This window comes from Pholcus phalangioides, unplaced genomic scaffold (genome assembly GCF_987345545.1).
Source record: "Pholcus phalangioides strain wild (caught in Gottingen) unplaced genomic scaffold, Ppha-v1.0 ptg000015l_1, whole genome shotgun sequence".
Classification (NCBI taxonomy): domain Eukaryota; kingdom Metazoa; phylum Arthropoda; class Arachnida; order Araneae; family Pholcidae; genus Pholcus; species Pholcus phalangioides.
Genome location: NW_028301608.1, coordinates 32,319,358 through 32,338,203, shown reverse-complemented (window position 1 = coordinate 32,338,203; position 18,846 = coordinate 32,319,358). Strand labels below are relative to the sequence as shown.

Sequence of the window (18,846 nt, the reverse complement as noted above, 5' to 3'; positions counted from 1 at the left end):
TGCCCGATCAGAAATATGGCTCCAACCGTATGTTTCTATGTTAGTTAGGGCTGATTTTTTATTAATTGTCAAAATGTGTTAGGGACTTTTCGCCCACCCTCTGTTATTGTTGAAATGAATTTCTGGTCCCTAGCTTTTTCTCTGAATTTCTGTTCCTCAACTTTTTTCTGAATTTCTGACCACTAACTGTTTTCAGAATTTTTGGCCCTCTGCTTTTATTTCTAAATTACTGACCCCCCCCCCCCCCCCTGCTTCTTTGCTTGTTTCGTGTTCTTGCTGGTACTGTTCCGTATTCCACATTTTTAAGTAAAGATTGTATATACTTGAATTTCCACATGTTATGATAGTATTAAGTTGAAGATACTTTCTAACTGTAAGTAACTGGTCCTTTTAATTGTTCCAGACATTTGATTGGTCGTTGGGTTCAGAAATGTTAAAAAACGATGTATCTTAAAGGTTTGTACCTCGTGGTTGGAATTTTTACTAAATGGAATTCGTCACCATGAACAGTAATCTTCTGAAGTGAGAAATGGGTCACTCCAATCTTGGACAAAGCTTCGAATCTCGTAAAGGCCATGAGTCATGACTGTGTGTGAATGATCACACGAGACAACGTTATACAACCATGAGATTTACTTGCAAAACGAGAAAAAGAAAGAATTTACATTCAACAGCTTAAATGCAGAAAAAGATCTCTGCTTACATTGCACTTCCAAAAACACAACAATACAAATACAGTACACATTACAAATTCAACAGCGAGGAAGGAGATGCAAGTCTAAAATAGGAACGTAAGGGTGAGCATAAATGCCCTCCTGATAAACTTCAGAGGCTTGTTCTTCTTCTTCTTCTTCTTGCCCTTGGAATCTTTCTTCTTCTTGTTACGCCTTTTGTCATCGATTATCAAAAGCTCTTTTTCGCTCAATCCCGTGCCGTAGTTGGCACCGCCATTTTGTTTCTCGTCGAAAGGGATCAAGAATCCCGACATTTTTCTGGATGAATCGTCATTGCCAAAGACGTGGTTGGATCCGCTTTCGGGATCGTTGTTGCACGATGATGACTCCTCTGGACCGCCGTCGTTTCCTGGAGCGTCACCGCCGGAGCAGTCCACGTCATCCGACTTCAGTGTTTGGCAAAGTTCCACATTTGGAGAATCTTGGAGGTGTTTCGATGCACTTTCGGGTTCCGGCCCATCAACGGCGTCACTCGTACTCTTACAATCGCCTTTGCCGTCGGTGACGTCGACGCTGGATTCTGTCGCATCACCTGCAGGCCCGAAAATCTTCCAGTGATCGGACGCTTCATTCAACGAACCGAATGTGGAGCCACATCCTTCGCACAGGAGTTCGTTAGCCAGGAAGTCGACATAAATCTTGTGCTTGGTCAAACTTCGTGGCAACGTGTCCGCTCTGTGAAGATAATCGTCCAAAGTCTCGTTTCTGGGCAGTTTCTCTTCTTCCTGATGGCGTTCGTTTTCAGTGAGATCATTACGAATGTCGGGCCATGTTCCAGAGCCGTTGAATCTGTACGTTTCCCCGTCGACTTGATTCCCATTATACAATTCTTCTTCTTTCGCAGCGTCGACTGAAGGCGTATCGCTTTGTTCGACTGTCGGATTCGGTTCGAAACCATTTTCGTTCGTTCCCATTTCGCTCTCGGGCAGAGAGACCAGATTTTGGAAACATTCGTTCAGTTTCTTCATGGTCTGCACGATCTCGTCTTCTGGAGCTTTGGGTTCTGTCTGTGTGACGTCAGGCTGGCTGTAACGATCGGCAGGATGATGATGATGATTACTATGCAAGAGGTCCTTGCAGAACATACCATCACCCTCGGGCTCCTGCAAAGACAATCATAAACATGTAAGTATGTGGCAAACCTTTCATAGTCGTGATTTCATGCGCAATAAAAGAAAGAGGGCAAAAAGAAAAGAAAACACCTTTTAGTTAATTTAGACTACAAAAAAGCTGCCTTAAAACCCAAATTACAATTTTTTTTTTATTGCTAGCAAAAGTGTTTTATGAATGGAACTTCTCTGTCGTAGGAGTCGCATCTAATCTATCTACGTAGGTGAATGACATCGCGTGCTCGACTCTTCCCGCGATGGCATCACCTGAATAGCATCATCTTGACTTGTTTACCTGACCAAAACGATGTCTTAACTCACAGATTACCTTCGACCATTTGCCCATGTATATCGGTGAGAAATTCGAAGATGGCAGAGTCTTGTAGTTCCTTTCTTCCAGGGAATCGGGAAGGACTAGGCTCTCGCACACTTCCTGCAAATAGGCAACAACAACAACAACAACAACAAATGATTATATCAACATTTCGATTGTAATGATAATAAATCACATAATGATATCGTGTTTTCATCTATTCTCAACTTATATGCCTGGCTCACGTTACCTTTAAACTTGGATTATGAGTAGGAGGGGACCAAAGCCGCTTGTAAGTTCTCTTAATGCAGCTTTGGAGGGGACCCAGAGCTATGTGTCGGGAAGGGGAAGGTTGACAGTCGGTGAATAGGTTTCGGTGAAAGGCCCTTTCAAAGGCTGATTTTACACACGCCCCCTGATGCTCACCCCATATATGGACCAGAAAATAAGCAATCTTCTTGCCAAATTTCAGTACCGGAACATTCACCTTGATATTCGTACCTGTTACTCTATGGCTGCTACCTATGGTACGTTGTACCTTCACTATGAGTTGAAGAAAAAAACTCATAGTTTAAAAAAATCGATTGCAGATGGCAGCACTACACGTAAAAAGCATTATACAGAAAAAACCTTCACGGAAGGTTCACTATACGTATACAGACACATTCCAAAATGTACCAATTCGTTAGAAGTTCCGTAGAGGAATATGAACGAGGTGCATGTCTTGTTTAGTAGTATGGCTTCTACCTATTAGGTCCACTGAAAAAGCATCTAAAATGATAGGGTAATCCTCTGGAGCGGAAGTGTAGGACCGGTAGCTATGGCAGCTCAAGAAATTCTTTGAGAAAAGTATGCACACACTCAGGGCCGCAACTAGATGCTTGGTCACCCGGGACACGCGCGCATTTTGACGCCCCCTTGTAATGTTGAAAGAGAGTTTTCAGAATGAAATTTGCGCCCCCTCGGGTCTAGCGGCACGAGACCCACCTGCTCCCCCCTAGTTGCGGCCCTGCACCAACTGGCAAAACATTAAAATCTCCGCCCAAAGCACTCAATTCCCCCTGGTGAGTGACGGGACTATGTCTCTTCAACTTTTTGTTGTGAACTTAACTAACTTTAACTAACCTTAGTAGAATGAAATGATTCTCCTGTAATATTCCTGTATGCAGGGCCGCAACCGGGGGGGGGGGGGAAGCAGCCTGGTCTGCCGCCCCGGTGCTGGACCAGAACGGGCGCAAACTTCACACTTTTGCCTCTCTTTCAACATTACAAGGGGGCGCTAGAATGCATGCTTGCCCCTGCTGACCGAGCTTCTAGTTGCGGCTTTTCCTGTATGGTTCCATTCCGAGTAGATCAAATGACATAAATGCACGAATGTGTGGACTAGTGATTTCATTAAGTAGCATGTAATGGGAATAAAACTTACTCCGTTCATGTCGGAACTCTGAAGAGCTATCAGAGGATACGTGTGACCGCGTTTGATGATATGCCTTTCGCAGGCTCTGATGGTATAGAAGGATTCCTTGCAGACTTTGCAGATGAATATAAATCTCTTGTCTTCGTCGTCGTTCAGTTCGATCTCATCCTCTGCGACGGCGATCGATCTTTGAAGAGCTTGTTTCCTTGGAAAGAGTGGACTATCGCTTCCCTCTAGTATATCTTCGAGAGCACTGAACTCTAAAAGATCTGGAAGATCGTAATCGAGGAGCAACTCGCTCGTTTGGAAATTGTTGTCTTCTTCACCTGTGGATTTCGGAGCCTAAAATGTAATAGCAATCTCAACGAAAACAGTCGAAAACAACAAAAAAATTCATAAATGTCATTTTAATTCCGTTTTTGTAATCCCTTCACGTACAGGCTTGGGAAAAATTTGGGTGATCTGCATTTTTAAAGTATCGGCGATAGATCCTAAAAAACTGTTTTTCCTGTCCGCATGTTAAAAATAGAAGAGAGAGAGAGAAAGATGAGTGCAATATATTCTTTCGTGATAAACCGTCCCCTATACGATATCTTTCTCTCTCATATGACATATAGTACAAAGATGCATTTTATACATATGGGGGGGGGGGGGAAGGAATCACTAAACAGGAGTATACAAAGAACAGGGAGGGGAAAAACACTTATGTTCATATGATTACAACGAAGCTTCGCCATGAGAAAAGGCGTAAAGAAAACACAGAGAGAGATGGAACGTTTTCCTTCCACTTCCGTTAAAAAGAGATGTCTTGTAATAGACCCTGATCTTGTAGTAGTCCCTGATCATTAAGGGGTTAACATATTCACGCATATTAACATGACCCACATTTTCCATAGCACAATAATGAAACCTTTAAAGTCATTACTTTCATTCAATGTTAATTATTATTGACGACATGCCCAATGAAATTAACGAGGGTAATAATTTTATGTTAATCAATGCGTACCGAGAAGCAATGAATATACTAAATTTGTTTTAAAGAAGTTCCATACACGATGCAGGCACAATGAGGGCCAGCCAATACCTGACTTCGAATGGATGCGGACCTGGGCAAGTAAACATCAAAATTCCTCATCAAAATAAAGGTAAAAAAATGCTAGTCAACGAATTTACCATGTTTAAATTTGAGGTCCCTAAATTGCAAAAGCCTACTAGCCCAAGCATACCAAACCCCAAGATATAACACATCGTGCCATATACTTGGAAGGTGTAAAAGACAATAAAAACCTCGGCACTTATTTTTTCAAAGACGGAAACACCGTTTATTTACGTGCACAACCAATGTACCGATAATAATGCACCGCTGTAAAGTTTGGTCATCCTAAACACGTTATATACAGAGGATATGCAATATGTAAAACTTCCGGGCTGTTGGACCATATTCTGTACTGCCAGCGGCCGAGAGTTTTTATTCATTACATTCAACGACAGTAATTAAAGCCTCAGACCAGGGGCTCTCAAAATATGCCCCGCTGCTCCCTGGTGCGCTTCCAACCTTTGTCAGAGGTGCCGTGGAGTGTTGACTCTGACAAAGGTTTTCCGGAAATATTCTCTGTTAAACATCTCTGGGGAGCCGGCGGAGCTCGTGAATAAGCATTTAATAGGGGGAAAAGGCGCCGCGGGTGGAAAAAGTTTGAGAACCCCTGCCCCTCAGACAATCTTTCGAACAAATAATATTTATTCTGATGCGTTTAAATTTTGTAACCATTCAAAACGCTATCCAAAAATTGCCATAACACAGCAATATAGTGTTTTCTTCAACTCGATACTCACATAATACGAAAATACGCATCTGTTATTTTCATTTCAAAATACGGAAAATAGATGGCGGCATCAGTAAAAGTTCGAAACATGCATAATTTTGACAACATGAATACGCTGGGGCCTCGCATATACTCACAAACACACAACATCGATAAAATAACAACAGTCGGCCGGGTAACAGTCCCTAACAATAAGTCCTTTTTTTCTAACAGCAATCATGTTAATTCTTGAATTATTATTTTCTGACTTCATTTTTCACATGATTGGGAAGAATTTTATGTGATGCTAAATAAACTATCAACTAAATTCTGTCATCTCCACTCATCATTTCTTATACGCAATTCACAGAGAGATTTTTCAATGTTTTTTGAAGATCATAATACTTTTCTCATCTGATACATAAACAATTTTTCTAAAACAATTAGAGCATTGTGTTCAGTTATCACTATTCATTTTTAAGGAAGAGATGAGTGACTAAAACCAGTTTCAATGTAGCATGCCAGTTTAAATGACTCGAAGATTTGAGGAATCGCGACCCGCCCACTTGTTCCCATGCATCAAGGAAGGAAACGAGCAATTCCAATGGAAAGTAGTCTCGCTCCAAATTCCAGACAAACGCACGGCATATAAGGTCAAGGGGAGATAGAATAGGCATGCGTCGCTATTTAATTTCGTCCCCATGTGTAGCGAATGAGCTAGCAAGCTAGCAGACATTGCCCTTCCTCGTTTGCGAGTCGGAAGCCGGATGCTGAAGACAGCAACAACTAAATCATGATCACAAATGAATCCAACATCAGTGGAGGAAATTCGTGCGCGGTAGCCCAGGTCGATAAGATACTCGCACAAAGTACCAAAGGATGTTTTAGAGGTATCGTGAGTTCGATACCCGGTTCGTCCTTGTCGGAAACTTTCCTGACGCGAAGGTACAACAGAAACGGCGATATGACCACAAGAAAATATTTGCTACCTCACGGAGTTTCACATCGAGGGGTTAGCATACCAATCTCTCGGTGAGTGTAATAAAAGGCTGACATTCGGAATCGGCAATAGATTGTAGGTCCCGGTCTAATTGGCCCTCGTGTGTAGAAAATGACCGTGGTACGTTAAAAAATATGATCAAATGGAATAAGTTTTCACAAACAGAGCCTAACATGTTAAATAAATCGAAAAAAAATATTGTGTTACCGGCAGCCATGGAGAATGGTCCATTTCCTTGAAGAGCGCTAAAATGACTATTGCTTATCAGCTATTTCAATAAAGATACTTTAGACATTTCTGTTTTTATTACTGTTTTTTTTCCGGCAGTAGTAGTGGTATAAGGTTTTATTTGAAGTGCATTCTTCTTATCAGAGTGTAGATGAGATAAATTTGCACATAAAAAAAGGTCGTTCATAATGACCATAAGTATTGAAGGTGTAAATGAAACTTACCGACGAATGATTAGAACCATCGGATATCTCCGGTTCCATCAGGGCCTGAAATAAAAGAATAAATTACTTTTTTAGAAAATCGCAGTTTAAACGACATAGGATATTAAGCGATGAAACTAATCAATAACCATACCGTAATCCGAGACTACTTTTCACCTACAGGGTTGACTTTGGACCAATGATGAGAAAAAGGATTTAACGGTAACTAGTGGCTATTCTAATAAATATTTCCAAACAGTTTTGATTTTAGAGATAGACGACTTTTTCTCAGCCCAATATACCAAGGAAACAGACATGTTCTGGATTTTACACCAAAGTGAAAAGCCATATCGTATCTGGTATGGTACTGGGCAAGTTGCTTGGCCGAAATGCAAGAGGACCTGGGTTCGTGTCCCACGCGGAGACCGGGTGATTTTTCTTTTCGGGTTCACCTCGGCATAAAATCCAGAAAATATCTGTTTCATTGAGTTTTGATTTTGCCTGACAAGAGGCGTTATAAGTCAGCTCAGGTATTTGAGTTGCTGATGCATCCGCCGTTTCGGATATCGTTTGCTAAATATATCTGCGCTACTCACTTTTGTCAAGAAAAGGTTAAATTTTCAGTCGCAAAACTCAAATGCATGAGTTGACCGATAACGTCTCCTGTCGAGCAGAATCGAAACTTCATGGAAATATTCATTAGAATTTTGTTAGAATCATTCATTAGCCGTCAGTTAACGTTGAATCCTTTTTTCAGCATTGGTGTAAAGTAGCCACGGATTTCGGTGTAAATTATAGCAATGCAATTTTTTTTTTGTCGAACTGAGTAGCTATAAAAATAAATCTAACGCGAAAAGCAAATTAAATTCCGACGTTCGTTTAAGCATACAAAAGGGTGCCATTTTAAAGGAAAGAAGAACTAGTTTTTTTTATCAAGTCATTCATTAATTAAACCTGGATATATCTTTAGAAGTGGTTCCACATTTCTTTTTAAGTTGTGGCAGTTCAAACCCGAAGTCAAGATCGATGAAAAGGCATCCGTAGTGTGTTGAAATTACGTCGGAATTATCAAATTATGTATTTTTGGTCTTCAAAGATTTGTTGTATAACAACTTGGTCGAGAGAAACAAAGTCTTGCTGCTGAACTTTTCCAAACTAAATTTGCTCATACAAAAACCACGATTTTTTTCCTTCCAACATCGAATTATCCAAAACAATTGAAAACAATTCAAATTAAACAAGAAATTTCAACGTTAAATTTGATGGAAAACTCAAGGGGATTTCGTAAAAGTTCGAATTAAAGCAAAAGTTCAGCCTGCATGTTACTGTCATTAGGGATGAGTGATTTTTATATTTTTTATTTAATATTTTTCAATTATGTAGTTAATATTAGTCTATCCTTTCCAAAAAATTGAATTTTATATCCGTAAACGTACGCGAGCCTACATTTGACCGCAATGACGATATTCGGTTAAACTTGTGTGTGAAGACCACTATCAGATAGATTTCATTTCAAGAGAACTTTGACCTTTCTTAAGAAGAAAAGGATATCGCCACTCGAGTCCACTTCAGACAAATTTATAAATGTAGTATCAAGTTTCTATCTCAAATTACAAGGAGAAGGTTTTCTTCGATAATTCTCCTAATCTTGATACATTATTTCAATCTTTTAAGGATCAGGGCCGTTTTGATTGCGAGTGCCCCATTTGCACGCTCGTTTTCTTAATGTTTTTACCACATTCAACTTACGTACTTGACACGTACGAGAAAAAGTTCATTGGAGAGGTGAGAGAGCCTCACATTATTAATGCTAACAGCTCTGGAATTTCTAGATTAACTTTGCTCTAGAGCAGTGTTTCTTAACAATTTTTTAACCCATGGGCCCAGTTTTTTTTCTTCTCGTGGCCGATTTGTCTATTACGTCTATTACGGGAAACCTCCACAATCCAGGAGCGAAACGCTTTCTTCTTATTGACGTGAATTTAGAAAGAAAAACTTAACATTTATATATAATGAAATACTTTTTCCATCTCTAAACCCCTGGGTCACGCGCGTGTTGCTCTAGAGGGGAGCGATCGAGGCAATTATCCTTACCAAGAACCAAATTATATAGGAAAAAATGGATATGTCCTCTAAAATGTAGGACTCTTCAACGAACCTGCACGGTAAATCGTCCCTTCCGTCATATCACACTGGATCCGCGCCTACCATGGACTAGTGTTCAGCGAGCTTCTTTCTTAGTGGGGTTCTGTACAGGTTATCTCAACATCATGCGTCCCTGGGCAAAGTCTAGGGACCTCACCCTTTGCTGAAAGTAGCAACTTGCATATCAATATATGTACTTATTCAAGAAGATCATAGTACCAGACCTCATCATGTAGGCCTCCAATAGTCCCGGTTCTACGGGCAGCTCCGCTATATACTGAAAGTAGATACATTTTTTCTCACCATATTTCACTTACGAGCTCGATTTCTTCGTATCCAAATTTGTTTTTTCCACAGCTCTCTATAGCCAACCTCAATCACCTACCATGGCTCCCTTGCATTCAATTTTCATCCGTGGCCCTCTTAGATAACACACCTCAAAAATACCATACCTTAAGGGGACCATATGGCCCCAGGTTGAGAACCACCGCTATAAAGCAATGGTTTCCTCCTTTGTTTCGCTAATGGTGCGCTTCAGACCATAGTTTTGTGGCCCTGCATTTAACAGGGGCTTCCAGATCCACGATCGAGACCCTGTCTACTTTTTATATTAATTTCTGAGTAAATTTGTGACTCAAAGAAGAAGAAGAAATAAATAAATAAATAAGAAGGTTTGTTCTCATCCCTGTCTAGATACCCGTCAGGCTCCTTCCTATGCGGGGGAGGGGGGGGGGGGTTCCTACTGTATTGTAAAAGTAGTCGCACTTTTCCCCGCTATAATTTCGCTTAGACTGCCTCATATCTTTGTTTTTTTTCACAACTCTTTGTATCCCCACCTCCGTGAAAGGCTCCCTTTCTACTTGATTTTCACCCGCGGACCCACCCGTTAGAATATTCACGGACCCAAGGACCCGATATGGTTGCCAGTGATACTAAAGGTTGCCTAATGTATCAGGTTCTTGATATCAGTCAGTAGTGCTGCAATGTGTTTTTCCAAATAAATATGTCATTGCATTCAGAGGCATATGCGATGAATGTTGATGAGGGGGTTCATGGGAACTCGTGCCACCCTCCCCGCAAGCCAACCAAAAAAATTAACATACTTTATTTAAAAAATTGGAATATCCAAAGAAAATACTTTTTATATGCTATTTTAACCATTTTCTGTTTATTTAAATGTTTTTTGAAGGTTGGCTCAACACTCCCCTGGAAAAAATTCCCTGTGCTCCTCCAAAGGTCGATCCTACGTATGCTCCTGATAGCAGTTAAGGGGGTGCCATAAAATCACCCCAGATCGGACACGAATGCCCGTGAAAGTAAGAAGTTTGGGAATCTTACTCCAACGTGAATGAATTCTAATAAATTCAATCGGCAGCCATTTCCGAAGGCAGGAAGACTGGAGTTGGCGCACCGAAGAACATATCGGAATTCATTGCTCTATATCACTACTCACTATGGTCACCGTTTCATTAATATACACGCAATACGTATTATTAAACCCCTTTTACATACCGGCTTTTAACAAAAAATTTGGACGATGTGCTGTTGAACTAGCAGAACTAAATCTCAAAAACAGGTATAATTGCAAATGTATGGAAAATGAATGAAGAGAGGAGAGCAGGTTACTGTTCTACCTCTCTCTCTCTCTCAGCTTTCTTTTATGTACCTTATATATGCCCACTATATTTTTCTTTTGATCAAACCGTAGCGAGGGCGAAAAAACAAACAAAAATGTTGAGGTGAAGGAAAAGAAAAAAAAATCTTTTATATATAGAGTTACCAATGAAGGAAGAAAGAAAGAGCCAGAATGGATTTCTTTCATTTACATAAGGAAAAAGATATATCGTCCTTGATCGTTAAGAGGTTAAATCTATACGTAGATCGTTCGCTCTCGTAAAATCGATTAGTTATAGTGGGGGTTCATCTGCATAAATTGTATGGTAAAATTATTGCGTAATTTCAATTTCCAGCAATGTTCAAAAACCTGTTCCCTATATCACCATGTCTTTCATATCGAATCCCGTGAAGGATTTACCGAGAAAAGAAATGTATTCACAGAGACAGAGCTCATGTGATTGTCTCGATTTGCGCGCAATTCAGGTTACGAACATGGCTAAAGTTATCGAAAACATCGGGGAAGGGTTCTTTTGTGCTCAATATTTAATAGACTTCATCAAAGGAAATGTGAATTAATTTCGTAAGTCGGCGTACCAATTTATTTCCATGCAGGTGCCGGACGTATGCAATCTCCTCAAGCAGGGTCGTCGTTACCACACGCGGGGTTCGGTGCGAAAATAGCAGCGGTACTACGAGATTTTTGACAATTTCTTGGCCCCAAATGTTTAGGACTACTTTTGCCCCGATTTTATGTGTTTTGTGGAGATATGAACTCATGCATTCAAAAATTCATATATCATTCCCGGAATATACAGGAAATGGTGAAAATATCCGCACAGAAAAAAATTTAAACACACAATTAAATATAAATTAACAGAAAAGTTAATGAAAATTTCGAATTGGTTAAAATTCAAGACTGCAGATAATTTTAAATTGATGAAAGCAACAATTCATAAACGGATGAGAATTTTAAATTGAGCAATCGAAAATAAGAAGAATGAATGAGAAAGAAATAATTCAAGAGTTGATGAAAATTAAGAACTAATAGAAGAAGTAATTATTTTAAGAACTAATGGAAGTAATTATTTTAAGAACTAATGGAAGTAATTATTTTAAGAACTAATGGAAGTAATTATTTTAAGAATGGAAAGCCTTTAATAGTATCGGTCCCTTGTTTGGTTCTCAGCTCTGGGTCCACAACTAGAAAAACAAAATGCGTAGTTATGGCTGCTTGGCGGAGTTATCCTTCGTGAGACGGATAATTAATAGTGATAATAATAATGTAAGTTTCACGAATATTAGCATTTATATTGTCATAGTTGAAGCTCAGACACCTTGTTTAACAAATAAGTTGATTTTTTTTTCACTTCCATTACCACTAGTGAGGTGACCGATAGCACACTCCTAAGGGCGGCTCTGCCTCCAAGAGGTAAAACGGGATTAAAATAAATTAACGGCATATTTCGACTTTAAATGCTTGTCAAAACCATGATATAATCAAAATACTATGAATTCAATAACCCAAAAAGTACATTTTTACCGGTCCGCAAAATACTAAAGCCTGATAGATTGCGTAGAGATGATCAAAATAGAAATACAACACCACAACAGGCAAAATGCCCAACGAGGTGGCTGAGAAAAAGATGCCCATAACAAATGTGGATGTCATATATTTCAGAAACCCAATTGAAAATGCAATTGCAAACAATATATATATATACATGATAAAAGTCATAACATTTCACAAAAAATATACGGATTTTTTTGACAATACGCAAACAGAAACGGGAACAATTGGAGAGATACGTTATCAATGAAAACTATAGAATGTAGTTGGAACACTTGCTTGTTGGTAGCATCGCCATCATATCGAGTCCACGGCCCACGGAGCGAGAACTGAAAAAACAAAAGTTCTAGAATCACACAGAGTGATCACAAAAGTTCGTTCTAGTCATTAAAAACTCTGCAGAGGAGATTCCAATTGAATCGGATCATTATCGGCATCCGGGTAATCATCCATCCATCCAATGGAGTGAAGAAAAACAACAAAAAAAAGACTGGGGGAATGTGAAACACGAAGTAAATCGAATGAAAACATGTAACGAAAAAAATAAAAAAGGAAGACATTATAATCACTCGAAAAAGAGAAGAAAAACCAAATAGGAATAAAAGCAAACAAAACGGAGATATTTCGTAAACTCGTGGCCCTCGATAACGAGATTGCGCAACCACAGAACAAACATAGGGTCAAAAATCGTGATGCAATGCTTTTATCATAAAACAAAATGTCTTCACGTACACGGGTGTGTGTGCGAGTTGTTTACTTCAGTTTTTTATACAGTTTTTTTTTTAAATCAAATATATTCATCACTTTTTATTTCTACTCTTTTATGTATAAGATTTATCTGGGGTAAATTGGAGATGGATTATTACTAAAATTTAAATGATATTCTTAAACTTTGCTAGAGGAAATCGTTTCAAGTAATTTAAACGGGGTTAAGGACCCGACGTCCTAAGGTTTGACTCTCAGGTTAGGATTTTTAAGGAGCACAAATCTATACATATAAAATTGATTTTCTGTCTGTCTGTGTGTGTGTGTTCTCTATACAAATCTACAATTTTAGATCGATCGTCGCCAAATTTTGCAATGGGACCCTACTTAAACGATAGGCTACTTTAAAATTTCGTCAGAGCAGGGTAAGTGCCCCAAATGGGCAAAAAAACTGTCGGGCAACAATGGTTTTTGGACCTCAACAATCACTTTCCGAACGTTTACTTTGGTTACCGTGGTTCCCTAGCAATGCGTTTAAGACGTGCATATGCCTTTACAATGGTTTGTCATTTCTTCAACGCTGTCAGTATATGTATAATACAGAAATCAGTGTTAAAATTGCCGATTTTAATGTAGAAAGGCGGAAATTTGGTGGGGTTTTTTCTGTCACATCAATAATTTTAAAAATTGTATTAAATACTCGATTTTTTAAATATTGAGTTCGCTTAGAGATATACGAAGCCCAGGGGATTAAGTATGAAGTAATTAGGCGGACCTACTTTTGAGTTGGATATTCGTGCATTGATTTCAACTTTTTATTTATATCTTCTCAAGCATGAAAATTAATGTCTCCGTATCGTCTTTTAATATTGAACTGCATAAATTCATACAGTTTAGGTTGTTTTAAAATTAATTATGGGCCCGTAAAAAGTGCATCGAAAAAACTCTACAGCTTTAATTAAGCATTTTTTGAAGCAGAAACAGGCAGAGATGGATAACTTGAAGTTCGGGGGTGGGGGGGGGAGGGATCGAATACCTAGCACCCTTTAAAAAAAAGAAAAATATATATATTAATTTTTATTTTTTTTTACGTTTCTTCAAATCTAGATTTGTTTATTTCATGAGTCGCGTAGGAAGTCGCTATATTGGTGAACTTGGACACGGTTTGCATGTCCCTCAAAGAAAGATGGAGATATCACGTGATCCAAAAAAGCCTCATTGAAGAAAACCCGGGCAACGCCGGGTATTATAGCTAGTATAATATAAAACTTCAGGTGTAACTAAGTACGGGAGTTTTTTTTCTCTCAATTTTAAATTTTTTCAAGTAGTTTTGGGATAAGCATGAACTATTCTACCCCAAATGGTTTGCACAACTCTGCAGCCGTTGAGTTGAAAAACAATTACGAAAAGTTTTCAAATAGCATTCAATTACTTAAAAATCTAAAAAAAAATTGAGGGGTCGTGTATTCATAAGAAAAATTAACAAATTAATTTTTTGCATAGTCCCCTTGAGAAAACGGGCGATCTTGATTTCTACGGAATCATGTTAATAACCTTAACAAAACTATCAGGCGTGGCTCAATACGGCAACATTCTAATCTTGCTATATCCAATTGAAATTTTCATTCGTTCAATAATAATTAATTCATAAAAAAATACGATTAGGGAAACAGAATGACCTTTTAACATTGAAGACAAATCAACCCGAACATGTAAATTACAATGAGACGCGTATAGAGAGTGAGAATCAAATTAGAAATAAAGATGACTTGCTATTTCACGACATCATCAAGAGATTTTGTGAGCGAATAACATCGTTAAAAGCTAATTAATATTACATATACAAACATCACCAAAAAAAACAAGAACATTTCCATTGAAAAATGTCTGATTTTCTATATAAATACTAGTCATTCTATTCAAAATGCATTAATTATGCATCATTATGACTGATGCATGAATGAATCAGTCATAATGAGTTTTCCCAACTATCATGTCACAATAGAAATGTTTTTCAAGATTATCACTATTATCCCATTATTTTTCAAACGGCATTGACGAGATAACTCGTCTACTTAAAAGCCTCTTATTTTAGCATTGACAAACCCAGATATTTTGTAAAGTGGATTTTGCAATGGAATACTTTTCCCTATACCGTAAAATGGGGTGACTAGGTGACTAGCAGGGTGATATGCTTTAATTTTTTTTATTTTAGATGACGGCATAGCTGTTGTGAATTAAATAGAGAGGTGATTCTAGATATAGCAGCAAGAGTTAGTCTCCATGATTCAAAATTGTTCCCATATCTCTCATAACTATCACGACTTTTTTTTACGCCTACCTGTGTTTTAAGGTTTCATGAAACCATTGCAAAACTTTGCTTGCAGAGCTTTGTGGTTACATCTTTCAATCTTGATAGAAGTTTTTTTGGTAAGTATATCTACTGTTTCAACCGTGGGGATAAATTTTCTAATTAAATTAACTTGTTAATTAAGGGTTGAATGATTGGTGGAATTTTTAAGTATTGCGGGGTGGTTTGAGAACAGTATTCTATATTCGTTACAGGTACCCACAGTTATACAGATGTCGCAAACATATAAGAAAATGCTAGGCCCAGGTCCTATAGAAATTACATAGAATTATTAACTTTTCAATCAATTTAAGAATTAACATCACATTTAAAGATTAACACTAAGGCAGACGATGAGAACATACTCTTCGAAAGGCGAAATATCAAGGTAATAGAGTAATTAATGTACCCAAGTCACCCCACCTGAAGGGGTGACTTGGGTACGACTTTGAATTCATTTTTCTCCATTATAATACGTTGCAAAACCCTTGCATAAAAAAACATAGACACAAACTTCTTTCATTCTTTCTCTCTCTCTCTATCTCTAGTAGTGCAACTTTTAATAAAAAATGACAATTCAATAAGGGAGATAATTCAAAAAAATGTCTAAAATCTGTACCCAAGGCATTCCACTTTACGATACCCATTAATCTGCACCTGCTAAAAATCGGAAGGAAGTTTACTTAATTAAAAAAAGATATGACACTTTGAAGAGGATTTAGTGATTTATATTATGCCGCTTAAGTTTTTAAAGCAAGTGTGTGAGAATCAAATGTCGTACTCCATTGATTGTATTGATTGACTGTAGCTTATCCACTACACCGAACTTTTCTCCAAAGAAGGTGGCATCACCTGTTAGAGGCGCTGGTACGGACCAGAAGGGTGGTAAAAACTGCAAAGATAATACAGAAGGAGAGGGGGGGTAGTGTTTAGAAATTTTCTTCTGAGCAGAAGGATAACTAAATTTTGAAAATTCTTAGCTTTATACAACGCATTGGAAGGACGACAAATTTCCTAATCTCCGATTTCTTATTTACCAATCATTAAAATTGAATTATTATATTATATTATATTTATGTGCTACAGATACTACGTACAATGTATAACGGGAGACTTAAGGGGACTTAATACCTTTAACATGGTCTAATAGAAATATTGAAAATTTATTTCAATTAAATTTATTTCTTTAAACATGTTCTTAATTGTATGTGCTATCCTATGCTGGTAAAAAGTTTTACATATTTTCGATACTTAATTCTTTGTAAATTTTCAAAAAAAATGCATTAAAAACAGCTTGCGAACATTATAAAATACCATGACATCAATGTAGTTGATTCAAAATGAAGGAAACTGTTCAGTTCATGAAATGAAGCAAAAGTTTGAAATTTCATCGACTCAGTCTTTTTTAAAATTAAATTTTAAAATTTAAATTTGAAATATCAAAAATTTTAATTTAAAATATCCAAAGTTTTTAATTTAAAATATCCAAAGTTTTTAATTTAAAATATCCAAAGTTTTTAATTTAAAATATCCAAAGTTTTTAATTTAAAATATCCAAAGTTTTTAATTTAAAATATAAGATTTTATTTAAAATGTCAGAAATTTTTTAAATTTAAAATTCAATTTTAAATAATATTGAGTCAATGAAATTTCAAATTTTCCCCCCATTTCATGAACTGAATAGTTTTATTTATTTTGAATCAATTTTTATTCAATCACATTGATGTTCCTGCAATTAAGCTGTTTTTAATGCTTTTTTTTTGAAAATTTACAAAGAATTAAATATCAAAGATATGTAAAACTTTTTACCAGCATAGGATAGTACATACAATTAAGCATATGTGTAAAATAATTGGAAATAAATCAATGATTAAATAATATTTTAATGATATTTTTATTAGGGCCATAGTGTTTCACCATGTGTTAAAGGTATTAAGTCCCATTAAGACATTTTTTCCTGAGAAAGTTTCTAGGACAAATAGATTTGAAGACTCTCTCTCAGTTACACGATGCATCGGAGGATTACGACTTACAAGTTTCTTACCTTATCCATGAATTTCCCAATATTCTCAATTACACACATAATTATGTAAATAAAAAATAAATCCAATGAAAGACCGATACGGTAATCGAATACACAAAACATTCGATAAAACACTCACTTATCCTTGGAAGCACCATTCCTGCTGTCGACTCTCAGAAGCGAAGCAAACAGCGAATGAAGGAAGAAGAGAACATCCAATTCTGTTTATTAGAAGTGATTTATTGCAAATCTCAAGCTACACACACACTCATACACAACACTGTTCCTTATTGAAGAAGGAGCTTACTCGGACGCCGCAGCAGCATATCAAAACCGATATTAACGATGACGACGCCTAGACGTCGGCAATTTACGCAATACACACGCACGACCAATAGACGTCTGGCATCGGACCAACGACGTCCATTTTTTATCGAATCTGACCACAAATGGAAGAAAATTGACTATTTGTTGCAATAAATCTAATTCATCTAGTGTCTGATATAAAAAGCCAAGTCAGAAAACAGTCTTCTCTAAAAACTCTTCAAAGAAGAGAGACTGTGCTTCTCGCTCTAGTCCATCATACTTCTCCTTCTCTCTCCAAACGTGTAAAACAAGCTTTTTTTATTTTTACTGGACCAGTCGCACTAACGACTGGAAGCAAATGAAAATCACTGAGTAAATACGCGGACGATGCATTTGAGTAGCGTCAGACGGCTGGCTCACTGCTGGATGGCTGGATCAGAGCCAGCTGTAAGTACATACACAACTCGGCTCGAAATAATAATAATAAAAGATGATGAGGTAGAGGAGGCTTTTATTCCCCGGGTGACGCAATTCGTAAAGCAGACGCGTCTGAATAAAGTTGAATCGACGCTGCTGGGGGAATTTAATTCCCACAGCCATCGAAAATCAACAAGTGCCGAGATTACACTGTGTTAACTGAAAAAAATAGGTTCTCTACGTTTTCTACAATATTATTGTAGGTGTGTTAATGCTGCTGATTGCTCATCTAGAACTGCGAAAAACTATTTAACGTGACAAATATTTCCATGCGTAATGGTGACATCAGTACTTTCCGGTGTTGTGAAATAATTAAAATGCTGGTATTCTCTAAAAATTTTAGCATCTCATGATACAAAGCGGAATGAGAAGAGACTTGTGATTATACCGTTGTATATACAGGGTGATTCAAAACTCGGCGTACAAACTTTTAGGGGAGGTAGAAAATATAAAACAGAATCACATAGGAGTGTATGACCGGAAACCCTAACCTGATCAGCTGGAGGATAAACGAAGGTGCAGAAATGATAAGCCAATAATGTTTGGAAAAACTCTTTATTTAGCGATACTTTACATGAGGACAGTATGTGTACACGTCAAGTTTCACAGAGTGCTTCGGGTTCTTGCCATGCCAAAAAAAAAAAAAAGTGTGATTCTGTTTAGTTTTGTGTTTTCTACCCCCCCCCCCGCCCCCCAAAGGTTCTACGTTGAGTTTTGAATCACCCTGTATATCTGTAGTTTTTGCTTTCAAAAATCAGCTATTTGGTTTAGCTTTGATTTGGTGATGGGAGGCAATTTGACTTTTTTGTTGATTTATTGGCGATGATTGCCTGTATGTTCCGCTTTAGTT

General features: G+C 37.6%; 1 protein-coding gene across 4 annotated transcripts; it reads right to left on the bottom strand.

Moving 5' to 3' along the window:
* Positions 1–615: 615 nt before the first annotated feature.
* On the bottom strand, positions 616–17,947 carry LOC149075830 (uncharacterized). Of its 4 annotated transcripts, none has more exons than XM_089243345.1 (5): positions 17,353–17,947; positions 6,828–6,872; positions 3,583–3,915; positions 2,139–2,276; positions 616–1,837 (listed from the first exon to the last, which is right to left on the bottom strand). In XM_089243345.1, exons 2-5 carry the CDS (start codon positions 6,864–6,866, stop codon positions 779–781), a joined length of 1,569 nt encoding a protein of 522 aa, XP_089099471.1. In that variant the 5' UTR covers positions 6,867–6,872; positions 17,353–17,947; the 3' UTR covers positions 616–778. The 4 variants fall into 4 exon arrangements, with proteins under 4 accessions (XP_089099471.1, XP_089099473.1, XP_089099474.1 ...); XM_089243347.1 differs by having other exon boundaries at positions 2,172–2,276; XM_089243348.1 differs by lacking the exon at positions 17,353–17,947 and adding an exon at positions 12,415–12,724 and having other exon boundaries at positions 2,172–2,276.
* Between the last annotated feature and the right edge of the window lie 899 nt (positions 17,948–18,846).

What these genes read in the sequence shown, in the direction of transcription:
- LOC149075830 (XM_089243345.1), bottom strand. Translation starts at nt 6,866, where the DNA reads ATGGAACCGGAGATATCCGATGGTTCTAATCATTCGTCG. An exon ending in ATGGTTCTAATCATTCGTCG is followed by an intron (nt 3,916 to 6,827) that starts GTAAGTTTCATT and finishes ATTACATTTTAG; the next exon opens with GCTCCGAAATCCACAGGTGA. An exon ending in TAAGACATCGTTTTGGTCAG is followed by an intron (nt 1,838 to 2,138) that starts GTAAACAAGTCA and finishes TTGTCTTTGCAG; the next exon opens with GAGCCCGAGGGTGATGGTAT.